The 16,145-nt window shown below is 55.9% G+C and overlaps 1 protein-coding gene across 3 annotated transcripts in view; it reads right to left on the bottom strand.

The window, feature by feature from the left end:
* LOC140471127 (electroneutral sodium bicarbonate exchanger 1-like) overlaps positions 1-16,145 on the bottom strand; it is a 767,860-nt gene that overhangs the window by 637,045 nt on the left and 114,670 nt on the right. For 2 of the 3 annotated variants that reach the window (XM_072567015.1, XM_072567017.1), the window contains exon 2: positions 13,107-13,191. In XM_072567015.1, coding sequence (XP_072423116.1) covers positions 13,107-13,191 — 85 coding nt within the window. The remainder of the gene's footprint in view (positions 1-13,106; positions 13,192-16,145) is intronic. The other variant, XM_072567016.1, reaches the window with a different exon arrangement.

Below are 16,145 nucleotides of genomic sequence, written 5' to 3'. Positions count from 1 at the left end.
TCCAGTGTGCTCATACTCTCCCACTCTCTCTCCCGCTCGCTCCAGTGTGCTCATACTCTCCCACTCTCTCGCCCGCTCGCTCCAGTGTGCTCATACTCTCCCACTCTCTCACCCGCTCGCTCCAGTGTGCTCATACTCTCCCACTCTCTCACCCGCTCGCTCCAGTGTGCTCATACTCTCCCACTCTCTCTCCCGCTCGCTCCAGTGTGCTCGCACTCTCCCACTCTCTCGCTCGCTCGCTCCAGTGTGCTCATACTCTCCCACTCTCTCTCTCGCTCGCTCCAGTGTGCTCATACTCTCCCACTCTCTCTCCCGCTCGCTCCAGTGTGCTCGCACTCTCCCACTCTCTCGCTCGCTCGCTCCAGTGTACTCATACTCTCCCACTCTCTCGCTCGCTCGTTCCAGTGTGCTCGCACTCTCCCACTCTCTCGCCCGCTCGCTCCAGTGTGCTCGCACTCTCCCACTCTCTCGCTCGCTCGCTCCAGTGTGCTCGCACTCTCCCACTCTCTCGCTTGCTCGCTCCAGTGTACTCAAACTCTCCCACTCTCTCGCCCGCTCGCTCCAGTGTGCTCATACTCTCCCACTCTCTCGTTCGCTCGCTCCAGTGTGCTCATACTCTCCCACTCTCTCTCTCGCTCGCTCCAGTGTGCTCGCACTCTCCCACTCTCTCACTCACTCGCTCCAGTGTGCTCATACTCTCCCACTCTCTCTCTCGCTCGCTCCAGTGTGCTCATACTCTCCCACTCTCTCTCTCGCTCGCTCCAGTGTGCTCGCACTCTCCCACTCTCTCGCCCGCTCGCTCCAGTGTGCTCGCACTCTCCCACTCTCTCGCTCGCTCGCTCCAGTGTGCTCATACTCTCCCACTCTCTCGCCCGCTCGCTCCAGTGTGCTCGCACTCTCCCACTCTCTCGCTCCAGTGTACTCATACTCTCCCACTCTCTCTCCCGCTCGTTCCAGTGTGCTCGCACTCTCCCACTCTCTCGCTCGCTCGCTCCAGTGTGCTCGCACTCTCCCACTCTCTCGCTCGCTCGCTCCAGTGTGCTCATACTCTCCCACTCTCTCTCTCGCTCGCTCCAGTGTGCTCATACTCTCCCACTCTCTCTCCCGCTCGCTCCAGTGTGCTCATACTCTCCCACTCTCTCACTCGCTCGCTCCAGTGTGCTCATACTCACCCACTCTCTCGCCCGCTCGCTCCAGTGTGCTCATACTCTCCCACTCTCTCTCCCGCTCGCTCCAGTGTGCTCGCACTCTCCCACTCTCTCACTCGCTCGCTCCAGTGTGCTCATACTCTCCCACTCTCTCTCTCGCTCGCTCCAGTGTGCTCGCACTCTCCCACTCTCTCTCTCGCTCGCTCCAGTGTGCTCATACTCTCCCACTCTCTCTCCCGCTCACTCCAGTGTGCTCGCACTCTCCCACTCTCTCGCTCACTCGCTCCAGTGTGCTCGCACTCTCTCACTCGCTCGCTCCAGTGTGCTCATACTCTCCCACTCTATCTCTCGCTCGCTCCAGTGTGCTCATACTCTCCCACTCTCTCTTCCGCGCGTTCCAGTGTGCTCATACTCTCCCACTCTCTCGCCCGCTCACTCCAGTGTGCTCATACTCTACCACTCTCTCTCTCGCTCGCTCCAGTGTGCTCATACTCTCCCACTCTCTCTCCCGCTCGCTCCAGTGTGCTCATACTCTCCCACTCTCTCGCTCGCTCGCTCCAGTGTGCTCATACTCTCCCACTCTCTCGCTCACTCGCTCCAGTGTGCTCATACTCTCCCACTCTCTCGCTCGCTCGCTCCAGTGTGGTCGCACTCGCCCACTCTCTCTCTCGCTCGCACCAGTGTGCTCGCACTCTCCCACTGTCTCGCCCGCTCACTCCAGTGTGCTCATACTCTCCCACTCTCTCTCCCGCTCGCTCCAGTGTGCTCGCACTCTCCCACTCTCTCGCCCGCTCGCTCCAGTGTGCTCGCACTCTCCCACTCTCTCCAGTGTGATCGCACTCTCCCACTCTCTCGCTCGCTCCAGTGTGCTCGCACTCTCCCACTCTCTCGCCCGCTCGCTCCAGTGTGCTCATACTCTCCCACTCTCTCGCCCGCTCGCTCCAGTGTGCTCATACTCTCCCACTCTCTCGCTCACTCTCTCTCTCGCTCGCTCCAGTGTGCTCATACTCTCCCACTCTCTCGCTCGCTCGCTCCAGTGTGCTCGCACTCTCCCACTCTCTCGCTCGCTCGCTCCAGTGTGCTCATACTCTCCCACTCTCTCGCCCGCTCGCTCCAGTGTGCTCATACTCTCCCACTCTCTCTCCCGCTCGCTCCAGTGTGCTCATACTCTCCCACTCTCTCGCTCACTCGCTCCAGTGTGCTCATACTCTCCCACTCTCTCGCTCACTCGCTCCAGTGTGCTCATACTCTCCCACTCTCTCTCCCGCTCGCTCCAGTGTGCTCATACTCTCCCACTCTCTCGCTCACTCGCTCCAGTGTGCTCATACTCTCCCACTCTCTCGCCCGCTCGCTCCAGTGTGCTCATACTCTCCCACTCTCTCGCTCTCTCGCTCCAGTGTGCTCGCACTCTCCCACTCTCTCGCTCCAGTGTGCTCATACTCTCCCACTCTCTCGCTCCAGTGTGCTCGCACTCTCCCACTCTCTCGCTCGCTCCAGTGTGCTCGCACTCTCCCACTCTCTCGCTCGCTCCAGTGTGCTCGCACTCTCCCACTCTCTCGCTCGCTCCAGTGTGCTCGCACTCTCCCACCCTCTCTCCCGCTCGCTCCAGTGTGCTCATACTCTCCCACTCTCTCGCCCGCTCGCTCCAGTGTGCTCATACTCTCCCACTCTCTCGCTCACTCGCTCCAGTGTGCTCGCACTCTCCCACTCTCTCGCCCGCTCGCTCCAGTGTGCTCATACTCTCCCACTCTCTCGCCTGCTCGCTCCAGTGTGCTCATACTCTCCCACTCTCTCGCTCTCTCGCTCCAGTGTGCTCGCACTCTCCCACTCTCTCGCTCGCTCGCTCCAGTATGCTCATACTCTCCCACTCTCTCGCTCCAGTGTGCTCGCACTCTCCCACTCTCTCGCTCCAGTGTGCTCGCACTCTCCCACTCTCTCGCCTGCTCGCTCCAGTGTGCTCATACTCTCCCACTCTCTCACCCGCTCGCTCCAGTGTGCTCATACTCTCCCACTCTCTCGCTCACTCGCTCGCTCACTCGTTCCAGTGTGCTCGCACTCTCCCACTCTCTCGCCCGCTCGCTCCAGTGTGCTCGCACTCTCCCACTCTCTCGCTCCAGTGTGCTGATACTCTCCCACTCTCTCGCTCGCTCGCTCCAGTGTGCTCGCACTCTCCCACTCTCTCGCTCACTCGCTCCAGTGTGCTCGCACTCTCCCAATCTCTCTCGCTCGCTCGCTCCAGTGTGCTCGCACTCCCCCACTCTCTCGCTCGCTCGCTCCAGTGTGCTCATACTCTCCCACTCTCTCGCCTGCTCGCTCCAGTGTGCTCATACTCTCCCACTCTCTCGCTCACTCGCTCCAGTGTGCTCATACTCTCCCACTCTCTCGCCCGCTCGCTCCAGTGTGCTCATACTCTCCCACTCTCTCTCCCGCTCGCTCCAGTGTGCTCGCACTCTCCCACTCTCTCTCGCTCGCTCGCTCCAGTGTGCTCGCACTCTCCCACTCTCTCTCGCTCGCTCGCTCGCTCCAGTGTGCTCGCACTCTCCCACTCTCTCTCCCGCTCACTCCAGTGTGCTCATACTCTCCCACTCCCTCGCTCACTCGCTCCAGTGTGCTCGCACTCTCCCACTCTCTCACTCGCTCGCTCCAGTGTGCTCATACTCTCCCACTCTCTCTCCCGCTCGCTCCAGTGTGCTCATACTCTCCCACTCTCTCGCCCGCTCGCTCCAGTGTGCTCATACTCTCCCACTCTCTCACCCGCTCGCTCCAGTGTGCTCATACTCTCCCACTCTCTCTCCCGCTCGCTCCAGTGTGCTCGCACTCTCCCACTCTCTCACTCGCTCGCTCCAGTGTGCTCATACTCTCCCACTCTCTCGCTCGCTCGCTCCAGTGTGCTCATACTCTCCCACTCTCTCTCTCGCTCGCTCCAGTGTGCTCATACTCTCCCACTCTCTCTCCCGCTCGCTCCAGTGTGCTCGCACTCTCCCACTCTCTCGCTCGCTCGCTCCAGTGTGCTCATACTCTCCCACTCTCTCTCTCGCTCGCTCCAGTGTGCTCATACTCTCCCACTCTCTCTCCCGCTCGCTCCAGTGTGCTCGCACTCTCCCACTCTCTCGCTCGCTCGCTCCAGTGTACTCATACTCTCCCACTCTCTCGCTCGCTCGTTCCAGTGTGCTCGCACTCTCCCACTCTCTCGCCCGCTCGCTCCAGTGTGCTCGCACTCTCCCACTCTCTCGCTCGCTCGCTCCAGTGTGCTCGCACTCTCCCACTCTCTCGCTTGCTCGCTCCAGTGTACTCAAACTCTCCCACTCTCTCGCCCGCTCGCTCCAGTGTGCTCATACTCTCCCACTCTCTCGTTCGCTCGCTCCAGTGTGCTCATACTCTCCCACTCTCTCTCTCGCTCGCTCCAGTGTGCTCGCACTCTCCCACTCTCTCACTCACTCGCTCCAGTGTGCTCATACTCTCCCACTCTCTCTCTCGCTCGCTCCAGTGTGCTCATACTCTCCCACTCTCTCTCTCGCTCGCTCCAGTGTGCTCGCACTCTCCCACTCTCTCGCCCGCTCGCTCCAGTGTGCTCGCACTCTCCCACTCTCTCGCTCGCTCGCTCCAGTGTGCTCATACTCTCCCACTCTCTCGCCCGCTCGCTCCAGTGTGCTCGCACTCTCCCACTCTCTCACTCCAGTGTACTCATACTCTCCCACTCTCTCTCCCGCTCGTTCCAGTGTGCTCGCACTCTCCCACTCTCTCGCTCGCTCGCTCCAGTGTGCTCGCACTCTCCCACTCTCTCGCTCGCTCCAGTGTGCTCATACTCTCCCACTCTCTCTCCCGCTCGCTCCAGTGTGCTCGCACTCTCCCACTCTCTCGCTCCAGTGTGCTCATACTCTCCCACTCTCTCGCCCGCTCGCTCCAGTGTGCTCATACTCTCCCACTCTCTCACTCGCTCGCTCCAGTGTGCTCATACTCACCCACTCTCTCGCCCGCTCGCTCCAGTGTGCTCATACTCTCCCACTCTCTCTCCCGCTCGCTCCAGTGTGCTCGCACTCTCCCACTCTCTCACTCGCTCGCTCCAGTGTGCTCATACTCTCCCACTCTCTCGCTCGCTCGCTCGCTCCAGTGTGCTCATACTCTCCCACTCTCTCTCTCGCTCGCTCCAGTGTGCTCGCACTCTCCCACTCTCTCACTCGCTCGCTCCAGTGTGCTCGCACTCTCCCACTCTCTCTCTCGCTCGCTCCAGTGTGCTCGCACTCTCCCACTCTCTCTCTCGCTCGCTCCAGTGTGCTCATACTCTCCCACTCTCTCTCCCGCTCACTCCAGTGTGCTCGCACTCTCCCACTCTCTCGCTCACTCGCTCCAGTGTGCTCGCACTCTCTCACTCGCTCGCTCCAGTGTGCTCATACTCTCCCACTCTCTCTCTCGCTCGCTCCAGTGTGCTCATACTCTCCCACTCTCTCTTCCGCGCGTTCCAGTGTGCTCATACTCTCCCACTCTCTCGCCCGCTCACTCCAGTGTGCTCATACTCTACCACTCTCTCTCTCGCTCGCTCCAGTGTGCTCATACTCTCCCACTCTCTCTCCCGCTCGCTCCAGTGTGCTCATACTCTCCCACTCTCTCGCTCGCTCGCTCCAGTGTGCTCATACTCTCCCACTCTCTCGCTCACTCGCTCCAGTGTGCTCATACTCTCCCACTCTCTCGCTCGCTCGCTCCAGTGTGGTCGCACTCTCCCACTCTCTCACTCGCTCGCTCCAGTGTGCTCGCACTCTCCCACTCTCTCGCCCGCTCGCACCAGTGTGCTCGCACTCGCCCACTCTCTCTCTCGCTCGCACCAGTGTGCTCGCACTCTCCCACTGTCTCGCCCGCTCACTCCAGTGTGCTCATACTCTCCCACTCTCTCTCCCGCTCGCTCCAGTGTGCTCGCACTCTCCCACTCTCTCGCCCGCTCGCTCCAGTGTGCTCGCACTCTCCCACTCTCTCCAGTGTGATCGCACTCTCCCACTCTCTCGCTCGCTCCAGTGTGCTCGCACTCTCCCACTCTCTCGCCCGCTCGCTCCAGTGTGCTCATACTCTCCCACTCTCTCGCCCGCTCGCTCCAGTGTGCTCATACTCTCCCACTCTCTCGCTCACTCTCTCTCTCGCTCGCTCCAGTGTGCTCATACTCTCCCACTCTCTCTCTCGCTCACTCCAGTGTGCTCATACTCTCCCACTCTCTCTCTCGCTCGCTCCAGTGTGCTCGCACTCTCCCACTCTCTCGCTCGCTCGCTCCAGTGTGCTCATACTCTCCCACTCTCTCGCTCGCTCGCTCCAGTGTGCTCGCACTCTCCCACTCTCTCGCTCGCTCGCTCCAGTGTGCTCATACTCTCCCACTCTCTCGCCCGCTCGCTCCAGTGTGCTCATACTCTCCCACTCTCTCTCCCGCTCGCTCCAGTGTGCTCATACTCTCCCACTCTCTCGCTCACTCGCTCCAGTGTGCTCATACTCTCCCACTCTCTCGCTCGCTCGCTCCAGTGTGCTCATACTCTCCCACTCTCTCTTCCGCTCGCTCCAGTGTGCTCATACTCTCCCACTCTCTCGCTCACTCGCTCCAGTGTGCTCATACTCTCCCACTCTCTCGCCCGCTCGCTCCAGTGTGCTCATACTCTCCCACTCTCTCGCTCTCTCGCTCCAGTGTGCTCGCACTCTCCCACTCTCTCGCTCCAGTGTGCTCATACTCTCCCACTCTCTCGCTCCAGTGTGCTCGCACTCTCCCACTCTCTCGCTCCAGTGTGCTCGCACTCTCCCACTCTCTCGCCTGCTCGCTCCAGTGTGCTCATACTCTCCCACTCTCTCACCCGCTCGCTCGCTCACTCGTTCCAGTGTGCTCGCACTCTCCCACTCTCTCGCCCGCTCGCTCCAGTGTGCTCGCACTCTCCCACTCTCTCGCTCCAGTGTGCTCATACTCTCCCACTCTCTCGCTCGCTCGCTCCAGTGTGCTCGCACTCTCCCACTCTCTCGCCCGCTCGCTCCAGTGTGCTCATACTCTCCCACTCTCTCGCTCACTCGCTCCAGTGTGCTCATACTCTCCCACTCTCTCTCCCGCTCGCTCCAGTGTGCTCATACTCTCCCACTCTCTCGCTCGCTCGCTCCAGTGTGCTCATACTCTCCCACTCTCTCGCCCGCTCGCTCCAGTGTGCTCGCACTCTCCCACTCTCTCGCTCGCTCGCTCCAGTGTGCTCGCACTCTCCCACTCTCTCGCTCGCTCGCTCCAGTGTGCTCGCACTCTCCCACTCTCTCGCCCGCTCGCTCCAGTGTGCTCATACTCTCCCACTCTCTCGCCCGCTCGCTCCAGTGTGCTCATACTCTACCACTCTCTCGCTCGCTCGCTCCAGTGTACTCATACTCTCCCACTCTCTCGCCCGCTCGCTCCAGTGTGCTCATACTCTCCCACTCTCTCGCCCGCTCGCTCCAGTGTGCTCATACTCTCCCACTCTCTCACTCGCTCGCTCCAGTGTGCTCATACTCTCCCACTCTCTCGCTCGCTCACTCCAGTGTGCTCGCACTCTCCCACTCTCTCGCCCGCTCGCTCCAGTGTGCTCGCACTCTCCCACTCTCTCGCTCACTCGCTCCAGTGTGCTCATACTCTCCCACTCTCTCGCCCGCTCGCTCCAGTGTGCTCATACTCTCCCACTCTCTCGCTCGCTCCAGTGTGCTCATACTCTCCCACTCTCTCGCTCGCTCGTTCCAGTGTGCTCGCACTCTCCCACTCTCTTGCTCGCTCGCTCCAATGTGCTCATACTCTCCCACTCTCTCGCTCACTCACTCCAGTGTGCTCATAATCTCCCACTCTCTCGCTCGCACCAGTGTGCTCATACTCTCCCACTCTCTCGCTCACTCGCTCCAGTGTGCTCGCACTCTCCCACTCTCTCGCCCGCTCACTCCAGTGTGCTCGCACTCTCCCACTCTCTCGCTCACTCGCTCCAGTGTGCTCGCACTCTCCCACTCTCCCTCCCGCTCGCTCCAGTGCGCTCGCACTCTCCCACTCTCTCGCCCGCTCGCTCCAGTGTGCTCGCACTCTCCCACTCTCTCGCCCGCTCGCTCCAGTGTGCTCGCACTCTCCCACTCTCTCGCTCGCTCCAGTGTGCTCGCACTCTCCCACTCTCCCTCCCGCACGCTCCAGTGCGCTCGCACTCTCCCACTCTCTCTCTCGCTCGCACCAGTGTGCTCGCACTCTCCCACTCTCTCTCTCGCTCGCTCCAGTGTGCTCGCACTCCCCCACTCTCTCGCCCGCTCGCTCCAGTGTGCTCATACTCTCCCACTCTCTCGCTCGCTCGCTCCAGTGTGCTCATACTCTCCCACTCTCTCTCTCGCTCGCTCCAGTGTGCTCATACTCTCCCACTCTCTCGCTCACTCACTCGCTCCAGTGTGCTCGCACTCTCCCACTCTCTCTCTCGCTCGCTCCAGTGTGCTCGCACTCTCCCACTCTCTCGCCCGCTCACTCCAGTGTGCTCGCACTCTCCCACTCTCTCTCTCGCTCGCTCCAGTGTGCTCATACTCTCCCACTCTCTCGCTCGCTCGCTCCAGTGTGCTCGCACTCTCCCACTCTCTCGCCTGCTCGCTCCAGTGTGCTCATACTCTCCCACTCGCTCCAGTGTGCTCGCACTCTCCCACTCTCTCGCCCGCTCGCTCCAGTGTGCTCAGACTCTCCCACTCTCTCGCTCGCTCCAGTGTGCTCGCACTCTCCCACTCTCTTGCTCGCTCGCTCCAGTGTGCTCATACTCTCCCACTCTCTCGCCCGCTCGCTCCAGTGTGCTCGCACTCTCCCACTCGCTCCAGTGTGCTCATACTCTCCCACTCTCTCGCTCGCTCCAGTGTGCTCATACTCTCCCACTCTCTCTCTCGCTCGCTCCAGTGTGCTCATACTCTCCCACTCTCTCGCCCGCTCGCTCCAGTGTGCTCGCACTCCCCCACTCTCTCGCTCGCACCAGTGTGCTCGCACTCTCCCACTCTCTCGCCCGCTCGCTCCAGTGTGCTCGCACTCTCCCACTCTCTCGCCCGCTCGCTCCAGTGTGCTCATACTCTCCCACTCTCTCACTCGCTCGCTCCAGTGTGCTCGCACTCTCCCGCTCGCTCCAGTGTGCTCATACTCTCCCACTCTCTCTCCCGCTCGCTCCAGTGTGCTCGGACTCTCCCACTCTCTCTCTCGCTCGCTCCACTGTGCTCGGACTCTCCCACTCTCTCGCCCGCTCGCTCCAGTGTGCTCATACTCTCCCACTCTCTCACTCCAGTGTGCTCGCACTCTCCCACTCTCTCGCTCGCTCCAGTGTGCTCATACTCTCCCACTCTCTCGCTCGCTCGCTCCAGAGTGCTCATACTCTCCCACTCTCTCGCCCGCTCGCTCCAGTGTGCTCATACTCTCCCACTCTCTCGCTCCAGTGTGCTCGCACTCTCCCACTCTCTCACCCGCTCGCTCCAGTGTGCTCGCACTCTCCCACTCTCTCGCCTGATCGCTCCAGTGTGCTCATACTCTCCCACTCTCTCACTCGCTCACTCCAGTGTGCTCATACTCTCCCACTCTCTCGCCTGCTCGCTCCAGTGTGCTCGCACTCTCCCACTCTCTCGCTCCAGTGTGCTCATACTCTCCCACTCTCTCGCCCGCTCGCTCCAGTGTGCTCATACTCTCCCACTCTCCCACTCGCTCCAGTGTGCTCGCACTCTCCCACTCTCTCGCTCGCTCGCTCCAGTGTGCTCGCACTCTCCCACTCTCTCGCTCGCTCCAGTGTGCTCGCACTCTCCCACTCTCTCACTCGCTCGCTCCAGTGTGCTCATACTCTCCCACTCTCTCGCTCGCTCACTCCAGTGTGCTCATACTCTCCCACTCTCTCGCTCCAGTGTGCTCATACTCTCCCACTCTCTCGCTCGCTCACTCCAGTGTGCTCATACTCTCCCACTCTCTCGCTCGCTCCAGTGTGCTCGCACTCTCCCACTCTCTCGCCTGCTCGCTCCAGTGTGCTCATACTCTCCCACTCTCTTGCCCGCTCGCTCCAGTGTGCTCATACTCTCCCACTCTCTCACCCGCTCGCTCCAGTGTGCTCGCACTCTCCCACTCTCTCTCCCGCTCGCTCCAGTGTGCTCGCACTCTCCCACTCTCTCACTCGCTCGCTCCAGTGTGCTCATACTCTCCCACTCTCTCGCCCGCTCGCTCCAGTGTGCTCGCACTCTCCCACTCTCTCGCTCGCTCGCTCCAGTGTGCTCGCACTCTCCCACTCTCTCGCTCGCTCGCTCCAGTGTGCTCGCACTCTCCCACTCTCTCTCCCGCTCGCTCCAGTGTGCTCGCACTCTCCCACTCTCTCGCTCGCTCGCTCCAGTGTGCTCATACTCTCCCACTCTCTCGCTCGCTCGCTCCACTGTGCTCGTACTCTCCCACTCTCTCGCTCCAGTGTGCTCGCACTCTCCCACTCTCTCGCTCGCTCGCTCCAGTGTGCTCATACTCTCCCACTCTCTCTCTCGCTCGCTCCAGTGTGCTCATACTCTCCCACTCTCTCGCTCGCTCGCTCCAGTGTGCTCATACTCTCCCACTCTCTCGCTCGCTCGCTCCAGTGTGCTCATACTCTCCCACTCTCTCGCTCGCTCGCTCCAGTGTGCTCATACTCTCCCACTCTCTCACTCGCTCACTCCAGTGTGCTCATACTCTCCCACTCTCTCGCTCGCTCGCTCCAGTGTGCTCGCTCTCTCTCGCCCTCTCGCTCCAGTGTGCTCATACTCTCCCACTCTCTCTCCCGCTCGCTCCAGTGTGCTCATACTCTCCCACTCTCTCGCCCGCTCGCTCCAGTGTGCTCATACTCTCCCACTCTCTCGCTCGCTCGCTCCAGTGTGCTCGCGCTCTCTCGCCCGCTCGCTCCAGTGCACTCGCGCTCTCTCGCCCGCTCGCTCTTGTGTGCTCATACTCTCCCACTCTCGCTCGCCCCCTCCAGTGTGCTCGCACTCTCTCATTCTCTTGTTCCAGTGTGCTTGCACTCTCTCGTTTGCTGACTCCTTCATACGCACTCTCTTCCTCCCTCATGCTCACTCTCTCGCTCCTTCCCTTGCGCTCACACTCTCTCTCTTGCTCCGTCTCTCCCTCTCATTCATTTGCTCCGTCTCTCTCACTATTCCTCCACCATGCATTTGCTCCCTCCCACTCTCTCCCTCTCGGTCCAGGTCAAGTGCTGCAAAGTGGGGCTAGTGTCGAGTTAGAATACCTTCTGCTGGTGCAGATTCAACGGCCTCTTCTGTACAATTCTAAAAGTCCATTCGCACTGCATAGAATCTATTTATTCTAAAGTCAGTCTTCAAAAAACGGCTTTTAAAAGAAATAACTGAAATAAATTACTAACTTCAGACACACAGAAAACTTGCTCGTAACTCATTCAAAAACTAGAAATCCAAACTCTCAAAAAATAACACTGAAAATTATACATATAAACTCAACAGTTTACGTTACAGTATACAAAATGGGATTCACAGGCCAGCTGATTGCTGATTAGTTTGTGGAAATGTGAACAGTTGTGGTTGTCAAAGATCATCAGCCTAACACTGAGTCGAATTGGTTCCTAGGCAGCTGAACAGCTTGCAGTTGTAAATGATACAGTGAGAAGCTCCTAGACCTTTGCAAGGGAAGGCGATGTGTCTCTCTTTCTAGATGTCCAAAGAAAGCCAATTATTTTCTCTCTTACTAGTTGCAATAAGCTGGGATCTTTAACCAGTAATTAAGAGACTTTGCAGATGGCGTACCAATCACCCTGTTACTCCTATAAAGAAGCAAAAACAATCTGGAGAAAAAAAATATTGAAGAACAGAAGTTCCTGGCAAGCAAAAGGATCATCTCACCAACATGCGTTGATGCTATTCCACTGTTTTCCCAGTACTTTTCCTTCTTTCCACTTATTACATCAATATTTTTTGTCTCTCAGCACGTGTGTATAAAAGAGGTTATAGAAGGTGGTTGGAGTTTGGACGAGTAGTGTTTTAATTCAACAGTTCATAGTTGCTTACCTGTGGTTAGAATCTGTTTATTTGTAATAAATACTGGCTTATGTTAAGTACAGAAATCTGGTACATGTTTTTCTGTTAACCTGAATCTATCAGAAAGGTAAATTTGATTTTTTAAGTTTTGTAATGACTCCAGGAAGAGTGGGGCTTGATTTCCAGCTCCAAGTCAAGGTCAGGTCAGGCAGCATCCGAGAAGCAGGAGAATCAACATTTGCCTGAAACGTTGACTCTCTTGCTCCTTGGATGCTGCCTGACCTGCTGTGGGCTTTTCCATCACTACACTCTCGACTCTGATCTCTAGCATCTGCAGTCCTCACTTTCTCCTAATGATTTCCAGCTCCCTATCCCAGTGAGGTGTGACACCATGCTACTTCAAATGAGTGGAATTATTGAACTTAAAGTGGAGAGAAATATTATTTTTTCATTGGTTTATTTTCAATTATTGACAAGTCTGTGGACCAATTCATTTGTATCAAATCACCAAAATGACTTTGACATTTTCTGTATAAAATAGTTATTTCAAGTAAAACAGGATGATATCCACACTAACAAAGGAACCTTGCTGGATTAAGTACTGTACATATGAAGAGAAGTGAAAGACGACAGAGGGGGAAGCAGTGGTCACAAAAATATTTTAAAGGATGGAATTCTGTAATCATGAAGTTGAACTTCTGCCAAAAAAAAATTTCATTCCTGCGGTAGGCAAAGAAAGAACTTAACATTTATATAGCACTTAGCACAACCCAAGGATGACCAAATTGATTATTTGTCAATCACTTTCATGCTTCTTTGACTCCGTACATCAAATTATTTCTATACTAACAACTTATAATGAAGTGCTGTGGAAATGGAATGCTCGCTGATCAACAGCATACAGTCCACTGTTGATTGACAGGTGCTGTGTGGGAATATGAAAAAAACATTTTGAAGATGTCAGGAGTGCGACATGCACTCACTTACCTTCTAGCTCCTCTTTCTCATAGTGAATGTTGAGTATTGAACTTGTTCCACCTTGATCTACCACAGCCTCCTCATCATGCCTCTGCTGGAGATACAGAAAACAAAGCTTTAAACCACAGTACTGCTTCTAAATATATATTGATGTGCATTAACTAAGAGACAGTGAGGATTGCAGATGTTGGAGATCAGAGCAGAGAGTGCAGTGCTGGAAACACACAGCCGGTCAGGCAGCATCCGAGGAGCAGGAGAGTCAACGTTTCCGGTGTAAGCCTTTCATCAGAAATGAGGCTTGTGGGCCAGGAGATAAATGGGAGGGATGAAAGGCGGGTGGGACTTTGGTGAGAAGAAGTAGCTGAGAATGAGATAGGTAGGTGAAGGTGGGGGAGAAAAGATAGATAGGAGGGGAGAATGTAGTGGACACATGGTAAGGAAGATGGACAGGTAGGACAGGTCAAGAGGGCTGTGCTGAGTTGGAAGGTTGGATCTGGGAGTAAGGTGAGGGGGGAGGGGAAATGAGGAAACTGGTGAAATCCACATGTGGTTGGAGGGTCCTAAGATGGAAGATGAGGCGATTTTCCTCCAAGCATTGGGTGGTGAGGGAGTGGCGATGGAGGCAGCACAGAACCTGCATGTCCTTGGAGGAGTGGGAGGGGGGAGTTAAAGTGCTTGGCCACAGGGCGGTGGGATTGCTTCGTGAGTGTGTCGTGGAGATGTTCACTGAAACGTTCCACAAATGGCTGTCCTGTCTCCCCACTGTAGAGCAGACCACATCAGGGGCAATGGACAAAGTAAATGGAAGTGCAGGTAAATCTCTGATGGATGTGGAAGGCTTCTTTGGGGCCTTGGACGGAGAGGAGGGTGGAGGTGTGGGCACAGGTTTTGCAATGCTTGCAGTAGCAGGGCAAGGTGCCGGGAAGAGAGGGTGAGTTGTGGGCTCGAGGACCTGACAAGAGAGTTGCAGAGGGAATGGTCTTTACAGAAAGCAGATAGGGGTGGGGAGGGAAATAGATCTCGGATGGTGGGATCCGTTTGTAGGTGGCGGAAAATGATGCAATGCATATGGACGTTGGTGAGGTGGAAGTGGAGGACCAGTGGGATTCTGTCCTTGTTCTGGTCGGAGGGGTGGGGTTCAATGGTGGAGGTACAGGAAATGGAGGAGATGTACTGGAGGGCATCATTGACCAGGTGGGAGGGGAAATTATGGTCTTTGCAGAAGGAAGCCATCTGGTGTGTTCTGTGGTGGAATTAGTCCTCCTGGGAGCAGATGCAGCAGAGGAATCAGGAATAAGGGATAGTGCTTTTACAGGTGGCATGGTGGGAGGAGGTGTAGCCCAGGCAGCTGTGGGAGTCAGTCCAATACTAACTCCAGTCTGAATTGCTCAAAGTGCACCTTTACACTTGTTCCAGTCAAGCTCAGGTGAATGCTGGGCATTGTTGAATAAAAGCCGCTTATTGAGACCAGAAAACTGTTTAGATGTCAGCAAAGTCAGTTGCATACGATTCTAGACCATGTCAATAAATCTGGTTTAGCAGGTGTGTATAAAATTGACAAAAATCAGTATATTTACTGTGGTTAATGTGTTAAATCCATTATAAAATTTAGTTTGAAGTCGCACATTTTGAAATAAACTATTTTAATCAATTCCACTTTTATTGCATTTCACAATTTTCATTAGGCTTTAACAATTCTCAGTCTCTCAGCTTTTGTACGTGCATCGATGATGACGTTCTTGCTCCGATGGACTGCTTTTAAAACCAACTCAGTGTGGATAAGATGGTGCATTGGATTAGCAACTGCAGGACATTCTTCTGAGGCAAGGTGATTAGACAGAAGTCATAAGGTCTACAGCACAGAAAATGGCTCATCAAGTGTGCCAGAACGTGATCATTGGCGTCGAGATGTGGCGCTGGAAAAGCACAGCAGGTCAGTAGCAGGAGAGGAGCAGGAGAGTCAATGTTGTTTCAGTCATAGAACCTTTATCAGGAATGGTGTTCCTTGGATGTTGCCTGACCTGCTGTGCTTTTCCAGCCCCACACTTTTCGACTCTGATCTCCAGTCCCCACTTTCTCTCCATGATCACTGACACCAAGAAAATAGATAGTGTTCTGAAGTTGAAGGCATGTACTATTCCTCTAAGAGAGAGTAAAACATGTTTTGCATTGAGAGGTTGCAGGCACTTGTCATATGACTGATTAGTAGTCTCAGAGTGCACTGGAAAGTTGAAAATATGTAACATTTGGCTGTTTTTTTTCACAACAGTGCAAATTTAACCAGTTTAAATTATACCCCAGGAAACTAAAACCTAATCGAATTTGAATTTTATTGCTTTGACAACATCGAACCAATGAGACACTCCAACGCTTGGGGTAGAGATAAGCCAGCATTTTGAGAGTTAGCCAGAGAAAAGAGCACCAACTGCCATTGAGAAACTATCCAAAAAACATGAGCAAAGGTACCCTTTTCATATGAAACGTCTTTGCAGCAGAAGACTGAAGATGACCCAGGGAGATCAAAAGCCAGAGGAAGACAGACACTGAAGATGACAGCCGCTGTCTCGTTTTGAAAATTAAGTTGCTGTCAATTTAATAGACAGCTTTTATTGGATCAGTATATTATTATAGAGTGGAGGTAGATAACAAACCTTTAAAGAGAAAGGAGGCGTAGAGTTGTAAATACTGATTGTGTAAGTAGGAGAAAGTGAGGACTGCAGATACTGGAGATCAGAGTTGAAATTGTGTTGCTGGAAAAGCGAAGCAGGTCAGGCAGCATCCAAGGAGCAGGAGAATCGACGTTTCGGGCATGAGCCCTTCTTTGGAATGAGGAAAGTGTGCCAAGCAGGCTAAGATAAAGGTAGGGAGGAGGGACTTGGGGGAGGGGCAGTGGAAGGAGGGTCAAGGTGAGGGTGATAGGCCAGAGTGGGGTGGGGGCAGAGAGGTCAGGAAGAAGATTACAGGTTAGGAAGGTGGTGCTGAGTTTGAGGGTTGGGACTGAGACAAGGTGGGGGGAGGGGAAATGAGGAAACTGGAGAAATCGGAGTT

The sequence above is a fragment of the Chiloscyllium punctatum genome, chromosome X, assembly GCF_047496795.1.
Source record: "Chiloscyllium punctatum isolate Juve2018m chromosome X, sChiPun1.3, whole genome shotgun sequence".
In the NCBI taxonomy this organism is placed as follows: Eukaryota; Metazoa; Chordata; class Chondrichthyes; order Orectolobiformes; family Hemiscylliidae; genus Chiloscyllium; species Chiloscyllium punctatum.
This window is presented reverse-complemented; position numbering and strand designations above follow the sequence as displayed.